Here is a 26,672-nt window from a genome sequence, read left to right as displayed (position 1 = left end):
TAGCGACCCCATGGACTGCAGCCTTCCAGGCTCCTCCATCCATGGGATTTTCTAGGCAAGAGTACTGGAGTGGGGTGCCATTGCCTTCTCTGGTGAATATACTAGATAAATACATTTCACAATTTTATCCTTAAGAAAAATTTCCACATGCACTCTCATTTTCTGCTGTTTTCTGGAAAGACTTCCTTGGCAGAGAACATACCATTCCAAAGGGTAACCTGGGTGGCAGCCAGCCACATACCGAAACTTCAGCCAAGGGAAATAAAAACTAGAAGCCCTGTGTCTGGCTTCCCACTTTAAGAACTGCCACTTCATCTTCATCCATAGTGTGCACCAGGGGTCACCGGAGAGATGTCAGGGCTTTGACCGGCCTTCGCCATCCTTGGGCCCATCCCTCTCCTTGCAAATGAGGAACCCAAACCTGATGACATTAAAGGACTCGCCCCAACTCATACGCAAGCTGATGGCAGAACCAGGCCTAGAATCCAGTATGTTGTGCTCCCATCTAGAGGTCTTTCAGGGGTGATTTTTTTTTTTAGCTTTAAACTAACAGTGTGTGACTTTTTAAGTTAAAAAAGCTTGGCTATGGGGACTTCCCTGGCGGTCCAGTGGCTGAAACTCCTCGCTTACAATGTAGAGGGCTTGGGTTTGATCCGTGGTTGGTGAACTAAGATCCTTCAAGGCTTGCGGTGCAGCCAAAAAAAAAAGAAGAAAGAGCAAGACCTTTCACAAGAATTTTGAGTATAAATCCAACCTCCGTATTTGTTAACTTCAAAATTGTTTCAAATTATTCTAGCCAAGTTAAAATAATATACCAAACAGGTCAGGCAGTAAATTTTTACTGGCTAAAAATTATTTCAACCCAAGTTTGTATTAGGTTATAATAAATGAATAAACTAAAAACAGGGAAATGTAAAATGTTCCAGCACTTATCACAAGGGGTGTCAAAACTGGAATTAAATCACTCTGAATCCCAATTAGAGTAAAACCTCTTTAATTCCCCTGGTGTTGGACATGGGGTATTTTTAAGATAAAAATTCTACAGCTGATTTTTACTAAGCCAGATCCAGTACATCGTAATTCTGTGCACTAGTCTTTCCAGATGACGCGGAGAGGACTGGGGGAAAGGTTTTGCAGCTCCCAACAGGAAAGCACTGCATGGTTAAGTCCTTAATAGAAACTGTGGAACCATCAGAAACTGATACACAGGAATTTATCTAACAGTATAGAAACTATTACTATGATTAAAAACAAACAGTGCCATAGGAACAATTCAGGAACAAAATCAAATTTTGCTTCCTCACTTTCCTACAAATTATTCAGTTTATTAATTCAAGAGACACTTTACTAAGAATGTAACACTGATGCCCCTACTTCGACACCCCATCTCAGGTATACTGTATTATAACACTAATTTTTTCCCATTTGTACAGGCACTGCCATCTAGTGGCAATTTTTTACCTGCACGTTAAAAATAACAGGTAAAAAATTGGCCCAACTTTGATAACAAATAGTAAATATTGGTGGCTTGTTAAACAGTCATTTTGTCAAATAAGCAGACACATTTGGTATAAACAGCAGGCCACCAGTCAAACTACTGACTCATTAATCAACAGGGAAAAAAAGTTAAAACATAATTAATTCTATGTGCTATACTAACACTTTTGCAGGGTACTTCTGACTTTTCCCCCATTCACTCCATATTATTCAGTGATGGCACGGGTAACAAGATACCAGAGCAAAGTAAAGATCTGCAAACTTCTAGAAGTCATGATGAACTATAATCCTCAACCGAAAACAATGATGATCTGGGTCACTAGGCAAATGTCCTCCTAGCTCATTTTCCTTCCAGGTTCTTAGGTGACCTCCCAAAACTTCCAACAGATGGAAACTGAAGATGAACTCCTGGTGAATATCTTTCTATAAACAGTGAATGCAACATTTACCTTAAATTTAGAAGTGGCAAACAAATATTAAAGTTAAGATTACAAACTGGGAACATATTTCCTTTGGGGTATTGCTTGGAGAATGGGATACCCAAATGGTAAAGTTCGATCCCTGAGTCGGGAAGATCCCCTGGAGAAGGAAACAGCAACCCACTCTAGTATTCTTGCCTGGAAAATCCATGGACAGAGGAGCCTGGTGAGCTACAGTCCATAGGGTCACAAAGAGTTGGATACAATTTAGCGACTGAACAACAATAAGAACAAACTGCTTACAGAAAGGTACTGAATGTGGTCAAAAGCTACTGAATGTGGTCAAAAGCTAGTACCACCTGTGAGTCCATGACCTTTTAAGTGATGAAAGTTCAAGAAAAGCTCAAACTTTTTCAAATCACACAAAAACAATTAGCTATAAACACCTTGGTTAAAAAATGGGCGACTGCTCTTCACCAGGACTGAAGAGAGAGGTATTTTGTTTTACAACTCATGGGAACTTGTGGACTAAAGGTCAAATTTATGAAAGTCCTCATGGAAAAATGCTGAGCAGTACCAAAACCACTGTAATTCCTTGGAGAGTTTTTAGAATTCCAGAACTAAGATCACAAAAATCACTTTGGTCTCTTACACGTCAATATTCAGGATAGAGACTCTCTTGCTGAACATTCCTCCAGTGATGGGAGACCCTGGTCAAGAGGAAACAAGGACTCCATTCTCTTAACAGGTCAAACCAACATGGGAGGGTTGAGCTAACCTCCCTGGACACCCACCCAGGGCTAATGCTACAGAGCTGAACAGTGTGTGCTTTAACCCCACAGGACAACTCATATGCCTGGGTACTATTTTTAGGCTATTACCTTGGATGCCTTTATTCTTAGAAAAAAAAACACATACAACTTTTCCACAAGTTTCTCTTCTCCCAGTTGGAGAAACCATGTTTTAACTGAGTTATTTCAAATCACCAAGTCAGAGACTTGCAAGCATGATGCTTCTGTTCAGTCCCCCAGAGGGAGACGATTCATTCTGATATTTATGGCTCAAAACAAAAAATAAAAGTTGTAATATTGTGCTTGGAACACACAGAACCAGTTATTAACTTCTTGCTACTATTATAAATAATAACAGCTCAGTCCAGGTTACTGTGACCTCTGACAAATCAAGGAAACAAGTTATTTTCTCCTCTTGTGATTGTAACACTTGTGATTGCAACACTTTTTGCCTTTTAATAAATGTCCTAGTACTCTGCGCTTCCCTTTCAATTCATTTAATTTCAACAATCTGTCAAAAAAAAAAAGAGCCAATAAACAAATATTGAATTACATTTTGTTGGGTTTTTTAAACCCTCAAACTCCAGACTTACAAAAACAGCTTGTGTGTCTTCCACCCTGACCACCCTGCTATTTTTCCACATACCACAGGCCACCCATAGATACAAAGTCAGGGCAGCGGGGAGCAGGGGGTGGCAAAGCTGAGGCAGTCTACTTGGAACCAGTAGACAGGAGGGCGATGAGGCCTGAGGAAGCACTTATGGACAAAATGTAGTTCCTGTAAGAATTCAATGTTAAGGAAAAATCAACCCCAAATTGGTTTTCAACAAAACAAGAAGAACCCACCTCCTTGGAATGTACTGTTTTCCTCCTGACACGCTATCTAACGACAATAATGTGCAGTCCCATTGTTTGCAAATACAATTTACCAGAGAGGAGACTATAAAGAACGAAGAACATTCACAGGGAATATGTTCCAACAGAAAACACTTAAGACAAACCTAGAACACATGATCACAAAGAAAACATCTGAATTCCATTTAACCCTCAGGAAAAGAGCTGATCAAAGAACATAGGGAGGAAGAAGAGACTTGATTTCTTTACCAACCCCCGCATCAACAGCAAAGGAAAAGTAAGTTTTCCTTGTCCATCAGTGTTTTGGCTACAGCTGGCCTGTGAAAGCAAGGAGGTTCACAAAGTTTGCAGCTACTCTCAGTCTCAGGACTAGAGTGTTTGGGGCAAATCACTCCAGTATTCCCAGAAGATACAAGTTGGAGAGTATCTGCTATTTCATTACATCAGAATCTCCTACTGTTGAAAATTTGGCTGCACATTCCTGGATAACACTTTTAATAAATTACCTTAACAAGAGAAGACTGATTCTTGCCCAAAAGCTCAATTTAAGAGCAACTTGAAACACTATTAAGCTGTTATAAAATGTGCCAATTTAACTTCACTGGCTATCCACCCAACCCCAAAGCCCCAAAGTACCAGCAGATACAGGACTTACGCCAGGAGCTGTCAAAGAAGGCAAGTTTGCTTTGGCTCCTTAGCATGTTTGTTTTTTTAAACCAGGTAGGTACACATCATCATATATCTAAGACTGCTTTGCAATACCCATTATTTATCATGAAGTCTTGATCATAAAATTAAAAGAACTTCAAATCAAACCAAAAGCCCTTATTTTAAACATCCAGAAACATGCCTAAGGTCACAGTGCTTATTAAGGGGGTGACTCCCTTTGCAGTTTTTGTTACCAAAAACCACTCAGACAAATAAAAACCAAAATGAACTGTTTCTAAACTTCTAAAAAGGATAATCAACCTTTAAAAGGATACACTGTGGGGTTGAAGTTCTTCAGTATAAAGAAGGAAGCAACAATGACCAAGACCAGAAATAGGGTATTATTATAGAAGATGGAAAATGTTGTAGCTTCATAATCAGCAACTTCATTCTTCTTCCACAAGATTCTGTGGACACAGAAACAAGTCATTTAGTTTTTCAGTAGGCACTAAAACTGTTAAATACCACATGGTTCTAGCTCATTATAAGGTAAGTTCTTCTTTAAGTGTTCTGGGCAGAATGTGTTAATATTAAATTCAGTCAGCATTGTCCCCTTTATTCTACTAAAAAAGATATTTCATTTTATCAATGCTCAGAAATTCCCTGGGGGTCTAGTAGGCAGGATTCAGTGCTTTCAATGCTAGGGCCTGGGTTCAGACCCTAGTCAGGGAACTAAGTTATCGATGCTCAAGTAGCTAGGTATATTACCTTTTTTCCCAGCAGTTTAAGCTTTTGAGGAAGGAACTGATTAATCACAATTAGTTTGGTTTTATCAGCAACCAAAATTGGCATCTTTCTCTAGATACTCACCAAAAACACACTACTGATTAGCAGCCTGAAAGGGCTTTCTTGCCCGTTTGCAGGCTTGAAACTCTCTATAGTCTACAGATTTCAGCCTTCAATGTTACACCTTAAGACAAGCCCATGGACAAAACCAGCTGTCACATCACAGAAACAGACTTGTCTGTGACTCTCTTTAGCCATCTTTACTTAATTCGAACTAAGAATCTGCTTGATCATTAGGAGGAATTTTTACTCCCGTGAAACCCACTTACTTTTTATTTAATCCACTTTTTTTTTTTTTTTTTTTTACCATTTCACAGGGGCAATAGGAAGTTCCAGGGTGCCTGTGAATAAGGGGGTCTTTATTCTCTTCAGTTAATTAACTTTGTAAAGCAATTTTTAAACGAGTAGGTAGGTTCTAACCTAGTAATGGGATGTGAAATCAACTGAGTGGATCCACTGTTCAGGAAAAATTACTGAGTGAGTTGTGACCAACACGTTAAAAAAAAAATGAAACAGGAAAAAAACCAGAAAAGTATCAAGTGCATCACATACAATAGGGTAATAACTTTGTTCTATGCAACATTTACGTGTGTGTATGTAAAAGTATTTGGTCAAATACTAAAATATTTTTACTGTGGGTCATCTAAAAGGCTCCAAGTCACTGCCATTGATGCTTTCTCCTCCAGAAAAATACATTACTCTGGGGTCAGATGGTACCCCCAACTAATCCTAAGGCTAGCACATGGCTAATGTCATTGTAACTGCCATGTTTTACTCACCAACTGTTGTAATGCAAAGTCAACAAGCCTGGCTGTAAAGGAGCTAAATGAAAGGTATTAGCACCTTGTCTTCACCGGAAGAAATTCGTGGTTTCTAATATATATGCCATGTTTCCTTAATTCTGTGGATACCATCAACTTACTAAATCTTAGTCTACTGTCAAGTTTGGGAGATGTGAAGGACCTTATATTAAATGCAGCTATCAACTATAAAGCTTCTGATTTCAGAGAAGTTTAAATGTAAATTTAAAAAATACATGATTTGGAATTAATACAATATCCCATTCTATCAATAATCAAAGAAAACACCAGCCTGGTTCAGAAATGTCCATAGTCTGTACATGGTTTAATGCTACAAAACACTGTTTTTAAGACTTTGGCACAAGACCCAGTGAAGACAGGCTCCTTAAATAGGCTACAGGCATGACTTTACTGTTGGCAATTAAATTATCCCGTTTCTACTACAGTGCTTCTCCCGAACTCCCTGCCAAGCCCCGAATCAGAACTAACTTCAAGATGTTTTTCATGAAAGAGTGGTTCAATCATCTAGGTTGTCCCAGGTCCCAAAGGCCATGAGTTACATGGTGGTATAGCCAGTCAGGACTGTCTGGCAGCTCTCAGAACTTGTTCTAGTCCAGCCATATCCTGGTTTATTTTGAAGAAGGTTAGGACTCCCGATCCCCCTCATCAGCAGTGGTTCTGCCAGAGCCTCACTGGTAGGAAACCTAGTTTGAGAGAGCACTTCTCAAGGGGTTCTTTGTCCAAGGAGTACTTCCTAAAACAGGAGAGAAGTTGAGACCATACTCAGCAAGTCTTACAATCTGATAATACTAACAATGGACCCTCAGTAAGTCAAGGAAAAATAACATTCATATCCTGGGACAAGCATTAATGAATCCGATCCTCCTCTGCTAGTTTCCATCCTTGCAGAGATGGAAAAGCAGTTCAAAGTGGCACATACTTCAAGAGATACCCATCTGGGTAGAAACATGCCAATAAGCCTTCTCTTAAATCTCTTGGAAACAACTAGTCTTTTGAGGGAAAAAAAAACACTAGATCTTAAAGGGAGTTGTGTATCCAGTTACTGCATCAATAATGACTACAGACCTTGGTACAACTGTATCCAGTGTGGCCTTTATGAGAGGCCACAATTACAAACAGCACAAACTTCTACTGATGACAAGAACAGACCTTTATAATTTTCTGATGCTCTGAATTTTAAATATCAATAAACCTCCACTTCACCCTAATCTGAAATATATGATCCAGCCAATGGCAAAGAGGCTTCATTTCCGATTCCAACTGATCTGCTGGTGAAGACTACCTTTCTTCCATGCTGTGAAAGATTCTGAGACACATCCCAGGATGAAGAGCAAGTATCAGACCAAATCAGGAAGTCTGCGGTGGGCAGAGAGACCCATTTGCCATCTCTGATATAATTAGTCATCTAAAACCTCTAAGATTGCAAAAGCTTATAAAAAGCATTTTGAAATTTGGGTAACGATGAAGTGCACTCCAATTTAGGAACCACTGTTCTAATAAATATTGTAATTCAATAAAAAGGTTAAAAAAAAGTGGTCTAGATTCTCTAGTATCTATCCCTATGCAAAAATTTGTGATCAAAAAGTTACACAGAGCCAGAAGTCCTTACGGCTGCTCCCTGAAACACAGGCCTTTGCTCTGAGGACTTTAATAGTGTTCCTTCAGTTTTATGAAGGATTCATAAGACATAATCACTTCAGTAATGTTTTGGTGCCTGTCCAAAACCACTGTAGAAGACACTGTTCATTAAGTTACTCTGTGTCCCTTACGTAAGGATCCACTTGATAAAGTCTGTCCAAGATTCAGTGCCAGCAAAGTTTCTCTTCAGAAGGACATGCCTGCTGCTTCTCATCCGACAATGAAAGCTGGATGACCTCAGACGTGCCCTCTGACACTTGGAAGCTCAGAGCTAAGTTCTGTGCCCAACTGCTGTAACTAACCCTGAGGTCCTCATTCATCCACCTCTTCTTACTTTTCATCGGTTTCTGATCTTTTAAAATTGTACTGCTTAGTTTTATATGCAATTTAATATTGTAAGTCCCCACAAAGTCTTTCTGGAGCAAAGTGGGATAAAAATTCCATTTCACAAAGCACCTATGGATACTAAACTTAAGATCCATGAAAACAGGCTCAACTTACGACTTCGTTAAACCATCTGGCAACTCTTAAGCACAAGTTTATTCAGTCGTTCAGAGACTTGTATTCAGACGTTAGACTGTTCGTTAGACTTCTAACAGCAGCTGGCAGGAAAAACTGGGGATGGCGCTAATAAATATGGCAAAGAATTGGGCAACAGGAGACAAACCTAATTGTTTTCTTTTTCCCAAACAATGCAGATGTCCAACAACCAGATGTGCCCAGAGACATTCAGGAACAGAAATACCACCACCTAAAAATGCTTACACAGAACACAATGTAAAGCCTTCAGACACAGGGGTTAGGTGATATCTAAAGGTTGCACAGCTAATGAGTGGCAAAGCCAAGCACTGCACACAGCTCTGCACGCTCCTAGCCCGGCAGAACAGTGGAGCACAAGCTCATGTCAGACTGCCTGTGTTCTCACTCTGGCCTTACCACACACTGACCTATGACCTTGGAGCAGCGTGCCCTAGCTTTCTGTACCTCAGAGTCCTCAGGCATAAAGTGGAGAAAACAAGAGCACCTACCTCGTGGGGCTCTCTGGAGGAAAGTATCTGGTGGTAATAAATGCTCAAAAGGACAATTATCCTCATTACAACAACTTCTACAACACCAACATTCCTCTCAGACAATTCTGATACCCATGTTCTTTAAGCAGAAACCAAAAAAACTTTTATTTTCTACAAATACCCCCCTTTCTGGTTACCATAAACACTTTAAATAGGGAGTCAAACCTTTCATCCTTTTCCTTCCGAGACATCTTTCTATTATCAGCTTCAGAAAGTTTCCGAGTCACTTCTTTGGAGACAGCATCTTCCCTCTTCTGTGCTACTCTGAAAGGAAAAGAAAAAGAGTTTCCACATGCTCCAGGAGTGAACAGTGCTCTCTCAGAAACACTTTGTACTCCGAGCTTGTCCTGGCAACTGTATCATACTTTACATTTCAAGAAAACAAGCTGGACAGAAAGTTCCAAGCTTATTACACTATACTAGCCAAAAGAGAGGGAGTTCAAGAAACTTCCAAGACAGGGTTTATTAGTGATGTGTTTTGAATTCAGCTTAAAAGGGAGAATTTTCAAAAGTCAGGTATTTAATATGGAAATAAAAGTCAAATGCTATTAGCACAATTTAATTATGAATCATTATAGCTCCACTTTGTTTTAACTCATAAATTAACTGTTCCACAAATAAATTTGTTAAGGCACTAGTAAATGACACGTGATTTCAATTCCAATATCTAACGGAAAATTAAGCTTAGAGAAATCTAAAATCTTAAAGTAAAGCTTTTAACTCTATTCAAAAGGGGAATATCACTAAAAAGAAATATTACCACCTGGTGAAGGACTGACCACAGCAGTTTGTTAAATAAACTACTGGTTTGAGAGTTGCACCAAGAGATAATATGGAATCAGCCAGAAAAGGCTGAAAGTGTCATTTGAGAAATCAGATAAGAATATTTAGTGATGAGTCAGATAAAGGGAAAAAAAAAAAAAGACATCATCGAAAAAAAAAATATATATATACAAGATAAAATTTATCAGATGGGGTTGCTAGTGAAAGAGAAGATAAAAGTTAACCTATGATGAAATACAAAAGCCTCCCCAAGATTAGACATTTAAATTTGATGATTTACTTTTCATAATAGAGGACAAACTTGACTACCCATAAACAAAGAAAAAGTAATAACTGATCACAAGCAAAATAGTGCAATTGCCTACAAAGTCTCACTAAGAAAACTTTCAACAAAATACTGAGATGTATTAAACAAGCCACAGATGTAGACCATAGAGACAGACATCTGTTTAATCTATGTTCAAATCCCTCATAACTACACTACATTAAGTTCTGGTCAGTGGACCAAGGAAAACTGTGGAAAAATCAGGATGGATTCCTGAAAACCCCAAGATCATGAACAGCAATAGCTTTCAACCTTCAACAACATGGGCTTCTGGGCTACAAATTAAACTATTTTCTACTCCAGAGGATCTTCCTGACCCAGGGATCGAACCCGCGTTTCTTGCATCTCCTGCACTGGCAGGTGGATTCTTTACCACTGAAGCTCCTGAGAAGCCCCAAATTTGGGTTGGTTTTCTCTCTCTCTCACTCAATAATCAAGTTAGAAGTGACACTGTTAAAAACAAAATCTTTAGTCAGCTTTGACTAATGTATTTTTCCACAAATTGATCATTGGAGGGAGGAAAACCAGTTAGAAAATAGGTAAAAGGAAATAGGTTCTGAAATGTAAAGAAAACAGCAGCTAAGGGAGCAGGTAGCTGTTTTAAGAGCTACTTTAAGACACTAAATAGAACATTATAATGCCCTGCTATCCCTGACTCATTGTATTACGTAAAATTCTGTTCTGCAGGCAGAGACTCTCATCTCTTAATCTCCAGCAAATCCAAGGCACTCATTAAATATTTCTTGAACTTCACATAAGACTGCTTTTTTCTAAGAAAGGCCAATTGATAAGAAATGGACACGGTTTACAGCAAAAACCTTTCTTAGCTGAGCAGAGGGGGGAAAAAACACACACACACGCGCGCGCACACACACACACACACGCACGCACGCACACATGCACGCACGCACCTCAACTGTCAGGGTGCTAGGACGTAAGAATAAACTATCTTCAAAAGAGCTGGCTCTAGGCACCTCTCAGACAAATAGTCAATCATCTGTCCTGAAGACACTTACCCAGATAACTAATTTCTATGTCTAAAATTCTATACTTGCCTAAAAAGACATTAACAACCACACTGTAGGTTTACTACAACTCAGCCCTACCCTCCATCTCCGTGGTCTCAGCAAACAAATCTCACTCAGCGCTAAATGCTCTTAAACAAGACAGAGGCAAATGCAGGGACCCAGCACCCAGCCAACTGAGACTAAAAAAAAAATCTTCATAAACATCTTAAAAATCATACCATATTAAAAGAAATTCCTATGGGCTCTCTCACCTCCAACCTCTCCGACACTGCACACAAACATTTATTACATGCTGAACGCCATGCTCTACATGTTGCACGTACCATATTTAATCCTGACCATCCCAAGAGGTACCATTAGTACTCCCATTTTACAGCCCAGAAATCTGAAGTCTCAAAAGATAAAATGCAGGCCCAAGGGTCTGCACTTAAAAAGCAGCAGAGTGGGAATTGGAATACAGACTATAGACTCTGAAGCCATTCCCTCCACTACCAACACCTGCCCACACTCAGCATCTTGCTGGCTCTTTAAGCCTTAACAATCTTACCAATCTGTAGGAGTTTTTATGTCACTAGCAATATTTAATATTAAACCAAAACTATGTCACTAGCAGTATTTAATATTAAACCAAAACTATGACGACTAAAAAATAATTTCACTCAGAGATCCTATTAAGTCAGTAAATGTAAATGTTAGTCGTTCAGTTTTGTCCAACACTTTGCAACCCCATGCGCTATAGCTCACCAGGCTCCTCTGTCCATGAAATTCTCCATTTAAGAACACTGGAGTAGGTAGGCATTCCCTTCTCCAGGCAATGTCTCCCTACCCAGGGACTGAACCCAAGTCTTCCACATTACAGGCAGAGATCACTGAAATTTCACTGAACTAAACAAAATGTATCATTAACTAGGGTAAGAGAAATAAACAAAGGGCATGGAAGCTGTCCTCAAAAAGCGGGAAGTAAAAATGAGAGGAAAGAGCATAATTTTTGACTCCAAAAAGGTGAATGAAAAATTATATGTAGAACAAGTGAAAAACACTAGGTCCCTAAGAGACCGAGGTCCAAGGGAATCACAAAGGATGGGTCATGCAAAACACCCACTCTGAGGACTTCACTATCCACAGATGGCCATGCCTCATGAGAAGGACAGCCCAGGAAAGCAGAGGCCGAGATGGGCTGAATTCTGAAATGGCAGCTGGTGAAGAGGGGCTGCCAAGCAGTAAGACAAAAGAGATGACCTGGATTTAGCTGTTCCAGCAACTGTCAGACACAACCTAGACTCCTAAGGATCCAGGACGACAGTGGGGAGGCTTACAATCATCCCTGTTAACTGAGATCATCTCAAGGTGTTTCTGCTCCTCATCACCAGAAAGCTTGACACAGGAACAATAAAGACAGTTAGGATTTCTCCGGAAAGGATTCCTAAGGCTTAAAATAACAGACACGTAAGAATGGAAAGAAAGGGAGACGTTTCTAAATGAGGGAAGGGAGGAGTCATGTTCAAAGGCTGAGTCGGAAGCCCTAAGCCCCAATCCTAAAAGATGAGGCCTGACTGGTAGGAGGCAGAGGATTCACATTCCAAGGGCCTGGAAGAATCTGGTTTTAATACTTTTAGAAAAGAGAATGTCATGAAGAGTTATTAGGAGAGTGAAATGACAAAATGAAGGAAGAAACAGAGGAAATATGGTAGCCTAATTAGCATTAAACATGTCAAGGTTGAGTAAAAGAAAAAAAGACCACTTCTTTCACATCCAAAAATTCTACATGGACAGTCCAGAACAATTCTTTCCAGAATTCCATTTGACTTTTAAAATGTTAATTTACTTGGTGGGTTTGCTTTTCTGAGCCCCATGATTAAGGCTAGTACCTAAGTGTTCTAATTCCAACCTCAAAACCCACTTCCATAGCAGTGTTAACAGCACTGTCTCTGCTTTTCAGTTAGTCGCTATTCCATTATTTATGATTACATATTTTCCAATCATATATACATACCCCCTGAATATACATACACATATATTTCCAATTAATCCAAACATACATACACATCTATCTCCCCCCAAATATAAACACATATGTGTATATGCATACACATATATTTCAAATTAATCCAAATATACATACACATATCTCCCCCCAAATATACATAAAAATATATCTCAAATTAATGCTTACCAAAACTCAAGCACACAAATAGTCTTTCAGAAGACACCCTACTATATAAAAATGCAACAATATTTACTTTCACTTGAGAAATATACTTACTTGTGCTTGAGAACAAATTTCACATTTTTGTAAGCAAAGGCTACCAAGTAAGTGCTTACTAGGGTCATCACACTATACAGAACAGCAGACTGAATAAGATCCATATGCCATATTCGCCAATATAACCCTGAATTAAGATAAAAGGGGGTGGGGGAATACAAAAAGAAACAAAACATTACCACCCAGTTACAAAAACCTGCTGAGTTATTAATAATTATAGCTAAACCTGGTAAAATACAGCCCGGATTAGGGAATCCAATACAGTGTAAGAAGAACTAAGTGTGATATCCAGGAAAAAGTTAAGTCTCAACTGTTTCTGGTTCAGAATACTTGAAAAACATAACCTTCCTATAACTAGTCCCTGATGCGATTTCTGCTGCTTCTAGAATGAGAACTCTGGCTCAACAAAATCACGACTGAGACTTCAAATTTCATTCTTCAGGGTACTATTACATTAACTACAAGTCATTCCGAGACTCCACGTGTAGTCCCAAACCAGAGTTCACACGCTGACGTGGCTGTTATCTGAAATCAAGGCAATGCACAGTGGGGTCACTGAACCATGTTAACTGCACGCTGGGTTTTATAAAGTCGGGAGAAAAATACATCTGGATTTGTCCAACAACACTGCAAAAATGTAGGAGAGAGGAAATTGACATTTGGGATCCCTAAACTCTAAAAACAACCTTGGCCAAGGCTGTAAAGTTTTTCCATTCAATAAGAATTCTAGAATTGCCCTAACAGAATTATTAAAAGTTTAAACACAGTACAGCTTGGGGCCTTGGCACTGGTTCAACTTCTTTCGGAAAATAACCGGTTCTGTGTGAACCCGTTCTAAAGCTACATTTACAATTCAGTGCGAGTGTTAATGCTCTAACCTAATTCATGAGTTTCTCCAAAGAAAGTAAAAAGTTTAAGATCTCGTAACAGCAAACGATAGTTATACGTGGCAAAGGGGTTGGGGAGAGAACAGGCGATATGCCTGTTAGCATCATAAGATCTTAACCCGGGTGTTGGTTGAAATACAGATTTGAGGCCGCCATCCCAGAACCAGTAACTCACAATCCGCAGACCTGAGGCCCGGGAATGAGCTAGCCTACTTTTACAACGTGCTACAATGACTTTCCTGGGATGCCACCCACCACGATTCCGGGCAGATCACGGAGGCCCACAGAGGCTGCGTGCAGCCCCCGAGTCCAGGAGGAGCTGGGGGACAGCGCGGGCTCCGGCGCACGCCTCGCCCTCTGCACGGCCCTGCCACGTCCCCGCCCAGCCCAGCCCAGCCCAGCCCGTTTCGCTCCAAGCGCTCACAGATGGGGATGGCCGACACAATGAAGGCGTTCCCGAAGAAAAGCGCCGAGGACTTGGCCGAGAGGTTGCGGCTGAAATCCTGCAGGAGCAGGTCCTCCTCGGACTGCTGCTTGGGGCCGCCTTTGGGAGCCATGGTGGAATCGGAGCCGCGGGACGGGCGCGGAACCTGGCGGAGAGCGGGGAAGAAGCCACTGTTACCGCCTCTACAGCCACCGTATCCGCTAACGACCAGTCAGCGCAGCGCGAGGAGGCGGGACCCGTCCTGGCTTGGAACAAACATCCTCAGGATTGGCCAGTCTGGCGTCACTTTGTAGGTTTCTCCGGCGTGATTAGGCAAGCGGGCCAGACTTCCGGATTCCTAGCCAGCCACGTGATTCATCACATTCTAGGAGGAGGCCGGGACTTGTAGTTCAGTGGGCGATAGTAACAAAATTTTATTAACATTTATTTCAAAGATGCTGATAGACTCCTGCTTTCCAAGCCCTGGAAATTCCAAAACATGAAGCTCTTCGTCTTATGGTCATTCATTCATGGAGCGTATGGTTTAACTGGCTCTGTGGGTACCCAGAAGCAGAAGATATTAAGAGATGACAAGAATAAAAAGAACTATGCAAAAGAGCTCTTAATGACCCAGATAACCACGATGGTGTGATCACTAACCTAGAGCCAGACATGCTGGAGTGCGAAGTCAAGTGGGCTTTAGTAAGCATCACTACCAACAAAGCTAGTCGAGGTGATGGAATTCCAGCTGAGCTATTTCAAAGCCTAAAAGATGATGCTGTTAAATAAAGTGCCTCACTGGAAATGCCAGGAAATTTGGAAAACTCAGCTGTGGCCACGGAATTGGAAAAGGTCAGTTTTCACTCCAATCCCAAAGAAAGACAATGCCAAAGAATATTCAAACTACCACACGATTGCGCTTATTTCACATGCTAGCAAAGTAATGCTCAAAATTCTCCAAGCTAGGTTTAAACAGTACCTGAATGGAGAACTTCCAGATTTTCAAGTGGGATTTAGAAAAGGCAGAGGAACCAGAGATCAAATTGCCAACATCCGTGGGCTCATAGAAAAAGCAAGAAAATTTCAGAAAAACATCAACTACTTCTTCGTTGACTTTACTAAAGCCTTTGAATATGTTCAGTTCAGTTCCGTCATTCATCATGTTCAACTCTTTATAAACCCCATGGACTGCAGTACACCAGGCTTCGCTGTCCATCACCAACTCCTGGAGCTTACTCAAACTCATGTCCACTGAGTCAGTGATGCCATTCAATCATCTCATCCTCTGTCATCCCCTTCTCCTTCTGCCTTCAATCTTTCCCAGCATCAGGGTCTTTTCCAATGAGTCTGCTCTTCCATTCAGGTGGCCAAAGTATTGGAGTTTTAGCTTCAGCATCAGTCCTTCCAATGAATATTCAGGCCTGATTTCCTTCAGAATGGAATGGTTGGATCTCCTTGCTGTCCAAGGGACTCTCAAGAGTCTTCTCCAACACCACAGTTCAAAAGCATCAATTCTTCAATACTCAGCTTTCTTTATAGTCCAATTCTCACATCTATACATGACTACTGGAAAACCCAAAGCTTTGATTAGATGGACCTTTGTTGGAAAAGTAATGTCTCTGCTTTTTAATATGCTGTCTAGCTTTTCTTCCAAGGAGCAAGTGTCTTTTAATTTCATGGCTGTGGTCACCATCTGCAGCGATTTTGGAGCACAGAAAAATAAATTCTGTCACTGTTTCCATTGTTTCCCCATCTATTTACAAAAAGTGATGGGACCAGATGGCATGATCTTAATTTTTTGAATGTTGAGTTTTAAGCAAACTTTTTCACCCTCCTCTTTCACTTTCATGAAGAAGCTCTTTAGTTCTTCTTCGCTTGCTGCCGTAAGGGTGGTGTCATCTGCATATCTGAGATTATTGATATTTCTCCTGGCAATCTTAATTCCAGCTCATCCTTCATCCAGTCCACCGTTTCTCATGATGTACTCTGCCTATAAGTTAAATAAGCAGGGTGACAATATACACCCTTGATGTTCTCCTTTCCTGATTTGGAACCAGTCTATTGTTCCATGTCCAATTCTAACTGTTGCTTCTTGACCTGCATACAGATTTCTCAGGAGGCAGGTCAGATGATCTGGGATTCCCATCTCTTTAAGAATTTTCCACAGTTTGTTGTGATCCACACAGTCAAAGGCTTTGGCATAGATAAATAAATAAAGCAGAAGTAGATGTTTTTTCTGGAACTCTCTGGCTTTTTTGATGATCCAATGGATGTTGGCAATTTGATCTCTGGTTCCTCTGCCTTTGTAAAACCAGCTTGAAAATCTGGAAGTTCATGGTTCACATACTGTTGAAGCCTGGCTTGGAGAATTTCAAACATTATTTTGCTAGCATGTGAGATGAATGCAATTGTGTGGTAGTTTGAGCATTCTTTGGCATTGCCCTTCTTTGGGATTGGAATGAAAACTGACCTTTCCAGTCCTGTGGCCACTGTTGAGTTTTCCAAATTTGCTGGCATATTGAGTGCAGCACTTTCACATCATCATCTTTTAGGATTTAAAATAGCTCAACTGGAATTCCATCACCTCCACTAACTTTGTTGGCAGTGATGCTTCCTAAGGCCCACTTGACTTCGCATTCATATTCGACTGTGGATCACAACAAACTGCAAAATGCTTGAAGAGATAGGAATACCAGATCACCTTACTACCTCCTAAGAAATCTGTATGTGTGTCAAGAAGCAACAGTTAGAACTGGACATGGAACAACAGACTGGTTCCAAATTGAGAAAGGAGTACATCAAGGCTGTATATTGTCACATTTCTTATTTAATTTCATGTGAAATGCTGGACTGGATGAAGCACAGCTGGAGTCAAGATTGTCAGGACAAATATCAATAACCTCAGATTTGCAAATGACCCCACCCTTATGGCAGAAGCAAAGAGGAACTAAAGAGCCACTTGATGAAAGTAAAAAAGAGTGAAAAAGCTGGCTTAAAACTCAACATTCAAAAAACGAAGATCATGGCATCCAGTCCCATAGGTTCAATTCAGTTCAGTTCAGTCAGTCAGTCGTGTCCAACTCCTTGGGACCCCATGGACTGCAGCACGCCAGGCCTCCCTGTCCATCACCAACTCCTGGAATTTAGTCAAACTCATGTCCATTGAGTCGGTGATGCCATCCAACCATCTCATCCTCTGTTGTCCCCTTCTCCTCCCAATTTCTATCTTTCCCAGCATCAGGGTCTTTTCCAATGAGTCAGTTCTTTGCATCAGGTGTCCAAAGTATTGGAGTTTCAGCTTCAGCATCAGTCCTTCCATTGAATATTCAGGACTGATATCCTTTAGGATGGACTGGTTGGATCTCCTTACAGTCCAAGGGCCTCTCAAGAGTCTTCTCCAACATCACAGTTCAAAAGCATCAGTTCATAGCAAATATGGGGAAACAATGGAAACAGTAACAGACTTTATTTTCTTTGGCTCCAAAATCACTGCAGATGGTGACTGCAGCCATGAAATTAAAAGACACTTGGTCCTTTGAAGAAAAGCTATGACCAACCTAGATAGCATATTAAAAAGCAGAGACATTACTTAACTGACAAAGACCTGGCTAATCAAAGCCATGATTTTTCCAGTAGAAAACTGAGCACTGAAGAATTGATGCTTTTGAACTGTGGTGTTGGACAGCAAGGAGATCAAATCAGTCAATAGTGATAGTGAAGAAACTTTTATATTTTTTCTTCCAAAATATTCTTCTCTGTTTTTCCTACCTTAGTAAATCACATCCTCTCTCACCCATTTGCTAAATTGTTAGGTTGCAACACTGATTCCTGGAAAATCCCATGGACAGAGGAGCCTGGTAGGCTGTAGTCTGTGGGGTCGCTAAGAGTTGGACACGACTAAAGTGTCTTAGCAGCAGCAGCAACAACACTGATTCCTTCCTTTCCCTCTTATCTGTGATCAAATCATCAGCATAACCTTTTGGATCTGTCTCTTTAACTAGATTTCTTGCTTGCTATTTATAAACCAAGGATATAAAAAGATAACAGATAAAATCAGAAAACTTATAAGATCAAAAGGGACAAAAATCAACAAGCTAGACAAAACTGAAAGAGGAAGAAAGTAAGAATAATGATGAGGTTGAAAAGAATTACACCTAACAAAAATATTTAAACAAAAAAGATAAAAGTTTAAAATGGCAAGTAGATTAAAATCAATGCATTTTGTAAACCAAGAAGGAAAACCAAAGGTAATAAATTTGAACAGAAGAAAGGGCCTTCCCTGACGGTCCAGTGGTTAAGAATCCAACTTTGCAATGCAAGGAACACCAATTCCATCCCTGGTCTGGGACGATCCCCCATGCCTCGGGACAACTGAGCCCATGTGCCACAACTAATAAGCCCACTTCTGGAGCCTACAAGCTGCAATTACTGAGTGCACACGCCCTAGAGCCTGTGCTCTGCAACAAGAGAAGTCACCACAATGAGAAGCCATCGTCCTCCAACTAGAGAAAGCTGTACCCAGCAACGAAGACCCAGCACAGCCATAAATAAATAAATAAATAAATAATATTTTTTAAAAAAGAAGATGAAAAGAATCTAAAATAGTAGCAATTTGAAATTTCGGGGGTAAGTTAAAGAACTGTGATAAACAATGATGCTAATGACAGAAGGTTTTTTTCGTGATAATCATGAAGATATAATAGCACACTTGAAGTACTGAAGCAGTGTGTTTTTATACTGAATACTTTCTAGTACCTTTGGAAGAACAGCAAGTTCTAAGGATCATCTATAGATGACATATATGGCCATGGCACATTGGACAAGCAGTGCTAACCATCTGCTAAAAAAACAAAGGGCGGGTAGTAGATTCTGTCCAAACAAAGATCTGCAGTGTATTTCGCCTGTTTCAATAACATTCAGCTCTATGAAGGAGCCAGATTGATGGACTTGATTCCATAGCAGCCTGTTTCTAATCTGTGAATTTCAAGCTTAAATTTTCCATTATATCACTTCACATTAACAGGATGAAAAAGAAAAAAATTAAAGCAGTAATATTTATTGCTGGCAGGGATATGTATAACAAGTTTCTCTCATGCACTGCTATTGGCTTTATGGAAGAAATTTGGCAAGTTAAAAATTAATATATCTTTCTGAGGTAGACACTGCAAGTTGCTTAGCCAATAAAGAAAACCACTGCTAGCTTTACACTGGGATCTTATGAAGGTTAACAAATGGATCATCTAGTACTACTTTAGGGGCTATAGGGTGGGCTAACTTTCTGTTAAAAAGCCCATTTGACATGCAAATCTCATTATAGAAATAATTTTTGAAAGAAAAGATGAGATATTTATATTAATTTCTAAATACAATATTTTAAAGTCCCACCTGCGGTACAATTTACTCAGCCAAACTACATATTTCAGGCACTGCTGTGTGACTAATTCATTGCTTCATGAATTCATACAGCAAATATTTATTTAAAAACTACCATGTGAAAGACACTAGGCTAGACCTTTGGAAGTATCTGAATAGCAGTCATGATAATTATAATAACCAAAAAGTACTGAGTCTTTCCAGCTCTATTCTAGACCCTTCACATACATCATTTAATTTAATCCTTACAGCAACACTATGAGATGTATGTTATTATTGTAACTCATTTGTCAGATGAGACTGAAGCACAGATTAGCACAGTAACTCACCTAAGCAATAAGTAAGTGGTAGAATCAAGCTATGAACCACAGGCAATATGATTCCAGGATACATGCTCTTAACTACAGTTGAGTTCTGGTATCCTCTGTACCAGAAAAAGATGAGAGTGAAAAAGTTGGCTTAAAATTCAACATTAAAAAAACTAAGATCATGGCATCCAATTCCATTAATTCATGGCAAATAGATGGGGAAACAATGGCAACAGTGACAGACTTTATATTTTGGGGGCTCCAAAATCACTGCAGATGGTGACTGCAGCCATGAAATTAAAAGATGCTTGCTCTTTGGAAGAAAAGCTATGACCAACCTAGACAGCATATTAAAAAGCAGAGACATTACTTTTCCAACAAAGGTCCATCTAATCAAAGCTTTGGTTTTTCCAGTGGTCATGTATGGATGTGAGAGTTGGACTATAAGGAAAGCTGAGCACTGAAGAATTGATGCTTTTGAACTATGGTGTTGGAGAAGACTCTTGAGAGTCCCTTGGACAGCAAGGAGATCCAACCATTCCATTTTGAAGGAAATCAGTCCTGAATATTCATTGGAAGGACTGATGCTGAAACTGAATCTGCAATACTTTGGCCAGCTGATGCGAAGAATTGACTCATTGAAAAAGACCCTGATGCTGGGAAAGATTGTGGGTGGGAGGAGAAGGGGATGACAGAGGATGAGATGGCTGGATGGCATCACTAATTCAATGGACATGAATTTGAGTGAACTCTGGGAGTTGGTGATGGACAGGGAGGCCTGGTGTGCTGCAGTCCATGGAGTTGCAAAGAGTTGGACATGACTGAGCAACTGAACTGATGACTGATCCTCTGTACTAATGGCATCTCAGCTACTAAGTTCTCGTCTCCAAAAGTCCTATTTTGAACAAGTAGCCAAGGGTAGTTTCTTTTCTGCCAGTTGTCCTCCAGAGTCATGTCACAACAGCAGCTCTGGCCAGCACATCCTTGGACAGATAGGGTCCTGTATCTTATCCATAGAGAAACCTCAGTGAGCAAACCTGGGCTCTCCATAGTGGATTCTGTCTCAGTGAGTTTAAACCTAAAATCCCAGAAAGATGCACAATTAACAGAGGTGTACAGAAACAGCACAGACTGAGAAGAGGTGGAAAGCACAAACCATAACTCACCAGCACCCATAAATTAAAGAAGAGGTGTAAAGAGAAATCCCCAAAGGGCCTCAAGGCTTTCTCATTTCACTCTGAAAGCCTAAAAGAGACCCCCATCACCTGAGATAAAGCCATAAAACTCCAAAAATGAAAACAAAACAGATGTGAAGTACAGTAAACTAATATAAACAGATTGGATAAGCAAGTGAAAATATAAATGAATGATTTTGCTCAATGTAATTTATCAGTTTATGTATCACTCCCCACCCCTACCCCAAATTGTTTAAGGCAAAAGTAATAAAATCAAACGCCAGGAAGTAACCTATGACATAATAAGAAATCTAGCTCCTAAAATCCTTGGCACTATCTGAGTAATAGGGATGAGAAAAGCATCTCTGGTTTTTCTTAATAAGCCCTGCCCCTTTCATCCTATCTGCTGCTGCTGCTAAGTCGCTTCAGTCGTGTCCGACTCTGTGCGACCCCAGAGATGGCAGCCCACCAGACTCCCCCATCCCTGGGATTCTCCAGGCAAGAACACTGGAGTGGGATGCCATTTCCTTCTCCAATGCATGAAAGTGAAAAGTGAAAGTGAAGTCCCTCAGTCGTGTCCGACCCTCAGCGACCCCATGGACTGCAGCCCTCCAGGCTCCTCCGTCCATGGGATGTTCCAGGCAAGAGTACTGGAGTGGGGTGTGAGTTTGTGCTAATGAGCTGTCTCTGGGAAAATGGTTGCCAGAGGAACTAACCACTTGAGGGTTGGAACTTTCAACACCACCCCACCCTACTCCACCTGCCACTCTAGGTAAGAGAAAAGATGAGGGGCCGGAAACTGATCTCATCTCCAGTGGCCAATGATTGAATCAGTCATGCCTGTTTAATGAAACTGCATAAAACCCTTAAACGATGGGGTTCAGAGAGCCTCTGTGTTGGTTCTGGGAGGGCAGGGTGCCCAAAGAGGGCAAGGTATCTTCATGCAACTTCCCACATACTTTGCCCCCATGAATCTCTTCCATTTGGCTGCTCCTGGCTTGTAAACTTTGTCATAAACCAGTAATCAAGTAAAGCACTTTCCTGAGTTCTCTGATATGTTCTCATAAATGATCAAATCTGAGAAGAGAATCGTGAGAACCCTCAATTTGAACTCATTTGGTCAGAAGCACAGGCAGCTACCTGGGACCTGAGATTGGCATCTGGAGGGTGAGGTGACGGTCTTGTGGGACTAAGGCCTTAACCGAGGTCTGCACTAACTCCAAGCAGTTGGTGTCAGAATTCAGTTAAATTGCAGGACATCCAGTCATTGTCCACTGAAAATCAGAGACAAGCTTAGTGTGCAAAAACCCACACTTTTGGTGTCAGAAATTTGGGGAGTCGAGTAGAAGGAAATAGGATTTTTTTTCCCTTTTATAACTGCAATGAATGAATTGTGCCAGGTATCAGATCAGATCAGATCAGATCAGTCGCTCAGTCGTGTCCGACTCTTTGCGACCCCATGAATCGCAGCACGCCAGGCCTCCCTGTCCATCACCAACTCCCGGAGTTCACTCAGACTCACGTCCATCGAGTCAGTGATGCCATCAAGCCGTCTCATCCTCTGTCGTCCCCTTCTCCTCCTGCCCCCAATCCCTCCCAGCATCAGAGTCTTTTCCAATGAGTCAACTCTTCGCATCAGGTGGCCACAGTACTGGAGTTTCAGCTTTAGCATCATTCCTTCCAAAGAAATCCCAGGGCTGATCTCCTTCAGAATGGACTGGTTGGTTCTCCTTGCAGTCCAAGGGACTCTCAAGAGTCTTCTCCAACACCACAGTTCAAAAGCATCAATTCTTCGGCGCTCAGCCTTCTTCACAGTCCAACTCTCACATTCATACATGACCACTGGAAAAACCATAGCCTTGACTAGACGAATCTTTGTTGGCCAAATAATGTCTCTGCTTTTGAATATGCTATCTAGGTTGGTCATAACTTTCCTTCCAAGGAGTAAGCGTCTTTTAATTTCATGGCTGCAGTCACCATCTGTAGTGATTTTGGAGCCCAGAAAAATAAAGTCTGACACTGTTTCCACTGTTTCCCCATCTATTTCCCATGAAGTGGTGGGACCAAATGCCATGATCTTCGTTTTCTGAATGTTGAGCTTTAAGCCAACTTTTTCACTCTCCACTTTCACTTTCATCAAGAGGCTTTTGAGTTCCTCTTCACTTTCTGCCATAAGGGTGATGTTATCTGCATAGCTGAGGTTATTGAGATTTCTCCCGGCAATCTTGATTCCAGCTTGTGTTTCTTCCAGTCCAGCATTTCTCATGATATACTCTGCATATAAGTTAAATAAACAGGGTGACAATATACAGCCTTGACATACTCCTTTTCCTATTTGGAACCAGTCTGTTGTTCCATGTCCAGTTCTAACTGTTGCTTCCTGACCTGAATACAAATTTCTCAAGAGGCAGATCAAGTGGTCTGGTATTCCCATCTCTTTCAGAATTTTCCACAGTTTATTGTGATCCACACAGTCAAAGGCTTTGGCATAGTCAATAAAACAGAAATAGATGTTTTTCTGGAACTCTCTTGCTTTTTCCATGATCCAGCGGATGTTGGCAATTTGATCTCTGGTTCCTCTGCCTTTTCTAAAACCAGCTTGAACATCAGGAAGTTCACGGTTCCCATATTGCTGAAGCCTGGCTTGGAGAATTTTGAGCATTACTTTACTAGTGTGTGAGATGAGTGCCATTGTGCGGTAGTTTGAGCATTCTTTGGCATTGCCTTTCTTTGGGATTGGAATGAAAACTGACCTTTTCCAGTCCTGTGGCCACTGCTGAGTTTTCCAAATTTGCTGGCATATTGAGTGCAGCACTTTCACAGCATCATCTTTCAGGATTTGAAATAGGTCAACTGGAATTCCATCACCTCCACTAGCTTTGTTCGTAGTGATGCTTTCTAAGGCCCACTTGACTTCACATTCCAGGATGTCTGGCTCTAGGTCAGTGATCACACCATCGTGATTATCTGGGTCATGAAGATCTTTTTTGTACAGTTCTTCTGTGTATTCTCGCCATCTCTTCTTAATATCTTCTGCTTCTGTTAGGTCCATACCATTTCTGTCCTTTATCGAGCCCATCTTTGCATGAAATGTTCCTTTGGTATCTCTGATTTTCTTGAAGAGATCTCTAGTCTTTCCCATTCTGTTGTTTTCCTCTATTTCTTTGCATTGATCGCTGAAGAAGGCTTTCTTATCTCTTCTTGCTATTCTTTGGAACTCTGCATTCAGATGCTTATATCTTTCCTTTGCTCCTTTGCCTTTCACTTCTCTTCTTTTCACAGCTATTTGTAAGGCCTCCCCAGACAGCCATTTTGCTTTTTTGCATTTCTTTTCCATGGGGATGGTCTTGATCCCTGTCTCCTGTACAGCGTCACGCACCTCAATCCATAGTTCATCAGGCACTCTATCTATCAGATCTAGGCCCTTAAATCTATTTCTCACTTCCAGTGTATAATCATAAGGGATTTGATTTAGGTCATACGTGCCAGGTATAAGACTTAAGAAGTGGAGGGATTGAAACCATGTAACACAGATTGGGACTTGAACTCACGGTCTTTCAACTGAGACCACACACCTGGTCTCGGGGTTTACTGAAGCTCAGGTTATTGATGTCTCATCACAGAAGGAATTCAGTGAGAGACAGAGTGATAGGTAAGAAGTGGATTTATTTAGAGAGAAATACATTCAACAGATAGAGTGTGGGGCCATCCAGGAAAGCTAGAGGGACAAGGATACGGAGTTGTCAACTTTTATAGGGGTGGGTAATTTCATAGGCCGATGAATGGAAGGAATATTCCATGGGTGGGATTTTCAAAAATTAGGCCACTACCCACTTTTTTTTTAAATGGGTTTATTTTTTTTTAATTTATTTATTTTTGCTTGTTCTGGGTCTTTGATGCTTCCAGGGCTTTTCTCTAGTTCAGTGCATGGACTTCTCATTGCAGTAGCTTCTCTTGTTGCAGAGCATGGTGCTTTAGTAGTTGTGGTATACGGGCTGAATTGCTGCAGCTCCAGGGCTCTATAGCTCAGGCTCAGTGGTTGTGGCGCACAGGCCTCGTTGCTCTGTGGCAGGTGGGATCTTCCTGGACCAGGGATGAACCCATGTCTCCTGCATTGGCAGGCAGATTCTTTACCACTGAGCCACCAAGGAAGCCTACAGCGCTCACCTTTTGATTTTTATCGTCAGCCTTAAAACTGTCATGGCGCTGTTTGGTATGTCACTTAGCTTATGCGAATGTATTACAATGAGCGTACTGGAGTGGTTGCCATGCACTCCTCCAGGGGAATCTTCCTGACCCAGGGATGGAACCCATGTCTCTTATATCTCCTGCATCGGCAGGCAGGTTCTTTACCACTAGTGCCACCTGGGATGTCCACAGTAAGCATATACTGAGGCTGAAGGTCTAGTGGAAGTTGATTCATCTGCCACCGTGGACCTACTGGGTTGATCAAAAAGTTTGTTTGGGATTTTTCCTTACAAAAAACTAAACGAACTTATTGGCCAATCCAATATTTGGTCCTAATCAGATTATGTCATGTCTACTCCATGGGGTCGAAAAAGAGTCAGTCATGACTTATTGACTAAACAGCAACAGCTATGTCATTCTTTTAAATGCTATGCTTTGCCCCCTTCCCTCCTGTTTCAGGACCAATATAACTGAAAAGCTCACTTTACCAAAAGGCATGCAGACTGAGACAGATTAGACAGAAACAACAACCAATCTGATGTAGGTCAAAGACAACACATTTGGGGTTTAATATGCATTATAAACTCCCAGAGTAATGGAGATTTAAACATATACCAAGGCTTCCCTGGTGGCTCGGATGGTAAAGAATCTGCCTGAAACATGGGAGACCCAGGTTCGATCCCTGAGCCAGAAAGATACCCTGGAGAAGGGCACGGCAACCTACTCCAGTATTCTTGCCTGGAGAATTGCATGGGTGGAGGAGTCTGGTGGGCTACAATCCATGGAGTAGAGAGTCATGAGCAAAGAGTCGGACTCGACTGCTGCTGCTGCTAAGTCACTTCAGTCGTGTCCGACTCTGTGCAACCCCATAGATGGCAGCCCACCAGGCGACTTAGAAAGAAAACAAGATGTTACAGTTTTTTTCCACACTACTGAGCAATTACAATTCCCTGAGATATTGACCAGATATCCCTCAAATTTAACTCAATTCTGACACTGTACACAAGGAAATAGTGTCAGATCCCATATGTTAAGGGCTTGGTCCCACAAGACTGCCCCCACTTCAGACACCAATAGCAACTCCAGGTCATCACCTCTGCTTCTGACTGAAAGTGAAAGTCTCTCAGTCGTGTCCGACTCTTTGCGACCCCATGGACCATACAGTCCATGGAATTCTCCAGGCCAGAATACTGGAGTGTGTAGCCTTTCCCTTCTCCATGGGATCTTCCCAACCCAGGGATCGAACCCAGATCTCCCTCATTGCAGGCGGATTCTTTACCAGCTGAGCCACAAGGGAAGCCCAAGCATACTGGAGTGGGTTGCCTATCCCTTC

At 41.2% G+C, this 26,672-nt stretch overlaps 1 protein-coding gene across 1 annotated transcript; it reads right to left on the bottom strand.

The window, feature by feature from the left end:
• Positions 1-3,188: 3,188 nt before the first annotated feature.
• SSR3 (signal sequence receptor subunit 3) lies at positions 3,189-14,515 on the bottom strand. The gene is made up of 5 exons (XM_006077370.4): positions 14,296-14,515; positions 12,985-13,111; positions 8,751-8,849; positions 4,546-4,677; positions 3,189-3,485 (listed from the first exon to the last, which is right to left on the bottom strand). Exons 1-5 carry the CDS (start codon positions 14,426-14,428, stop codon positions 3,419-3,421), a joined length of 558 nt encoding a protein of 185 aa, XP_006077432.1. The 5' UTR covers positions 14,429-14,515; the 3' UTR covers positions 3,189-3,418.
• Between the last annotated feature and the right edge of the window lie 12,157 nt (positions 14,516-26,672).

The sequence above is a fragment of the Bubalus bubalis genome, chromosome 1, assembly GCF_019923935.1.
Source record: "Bubalus bubalis isolate 160015118507 breed Murrah chromosome 1, NDDB_SH_1, whole genome shotgun sequence".
Taxonomy (NCBI): Eukaryota; Metazoa; Chordata; class Mammalia; order Artiodactyla; family Bovidae; genus Bubalus; species Bubalus bubalis.
The sequence above is the reverse complement of the archived record's forward strand: the minus strand, read 5'-3'. Positions and strand labels throughout refer to the sequence as shown.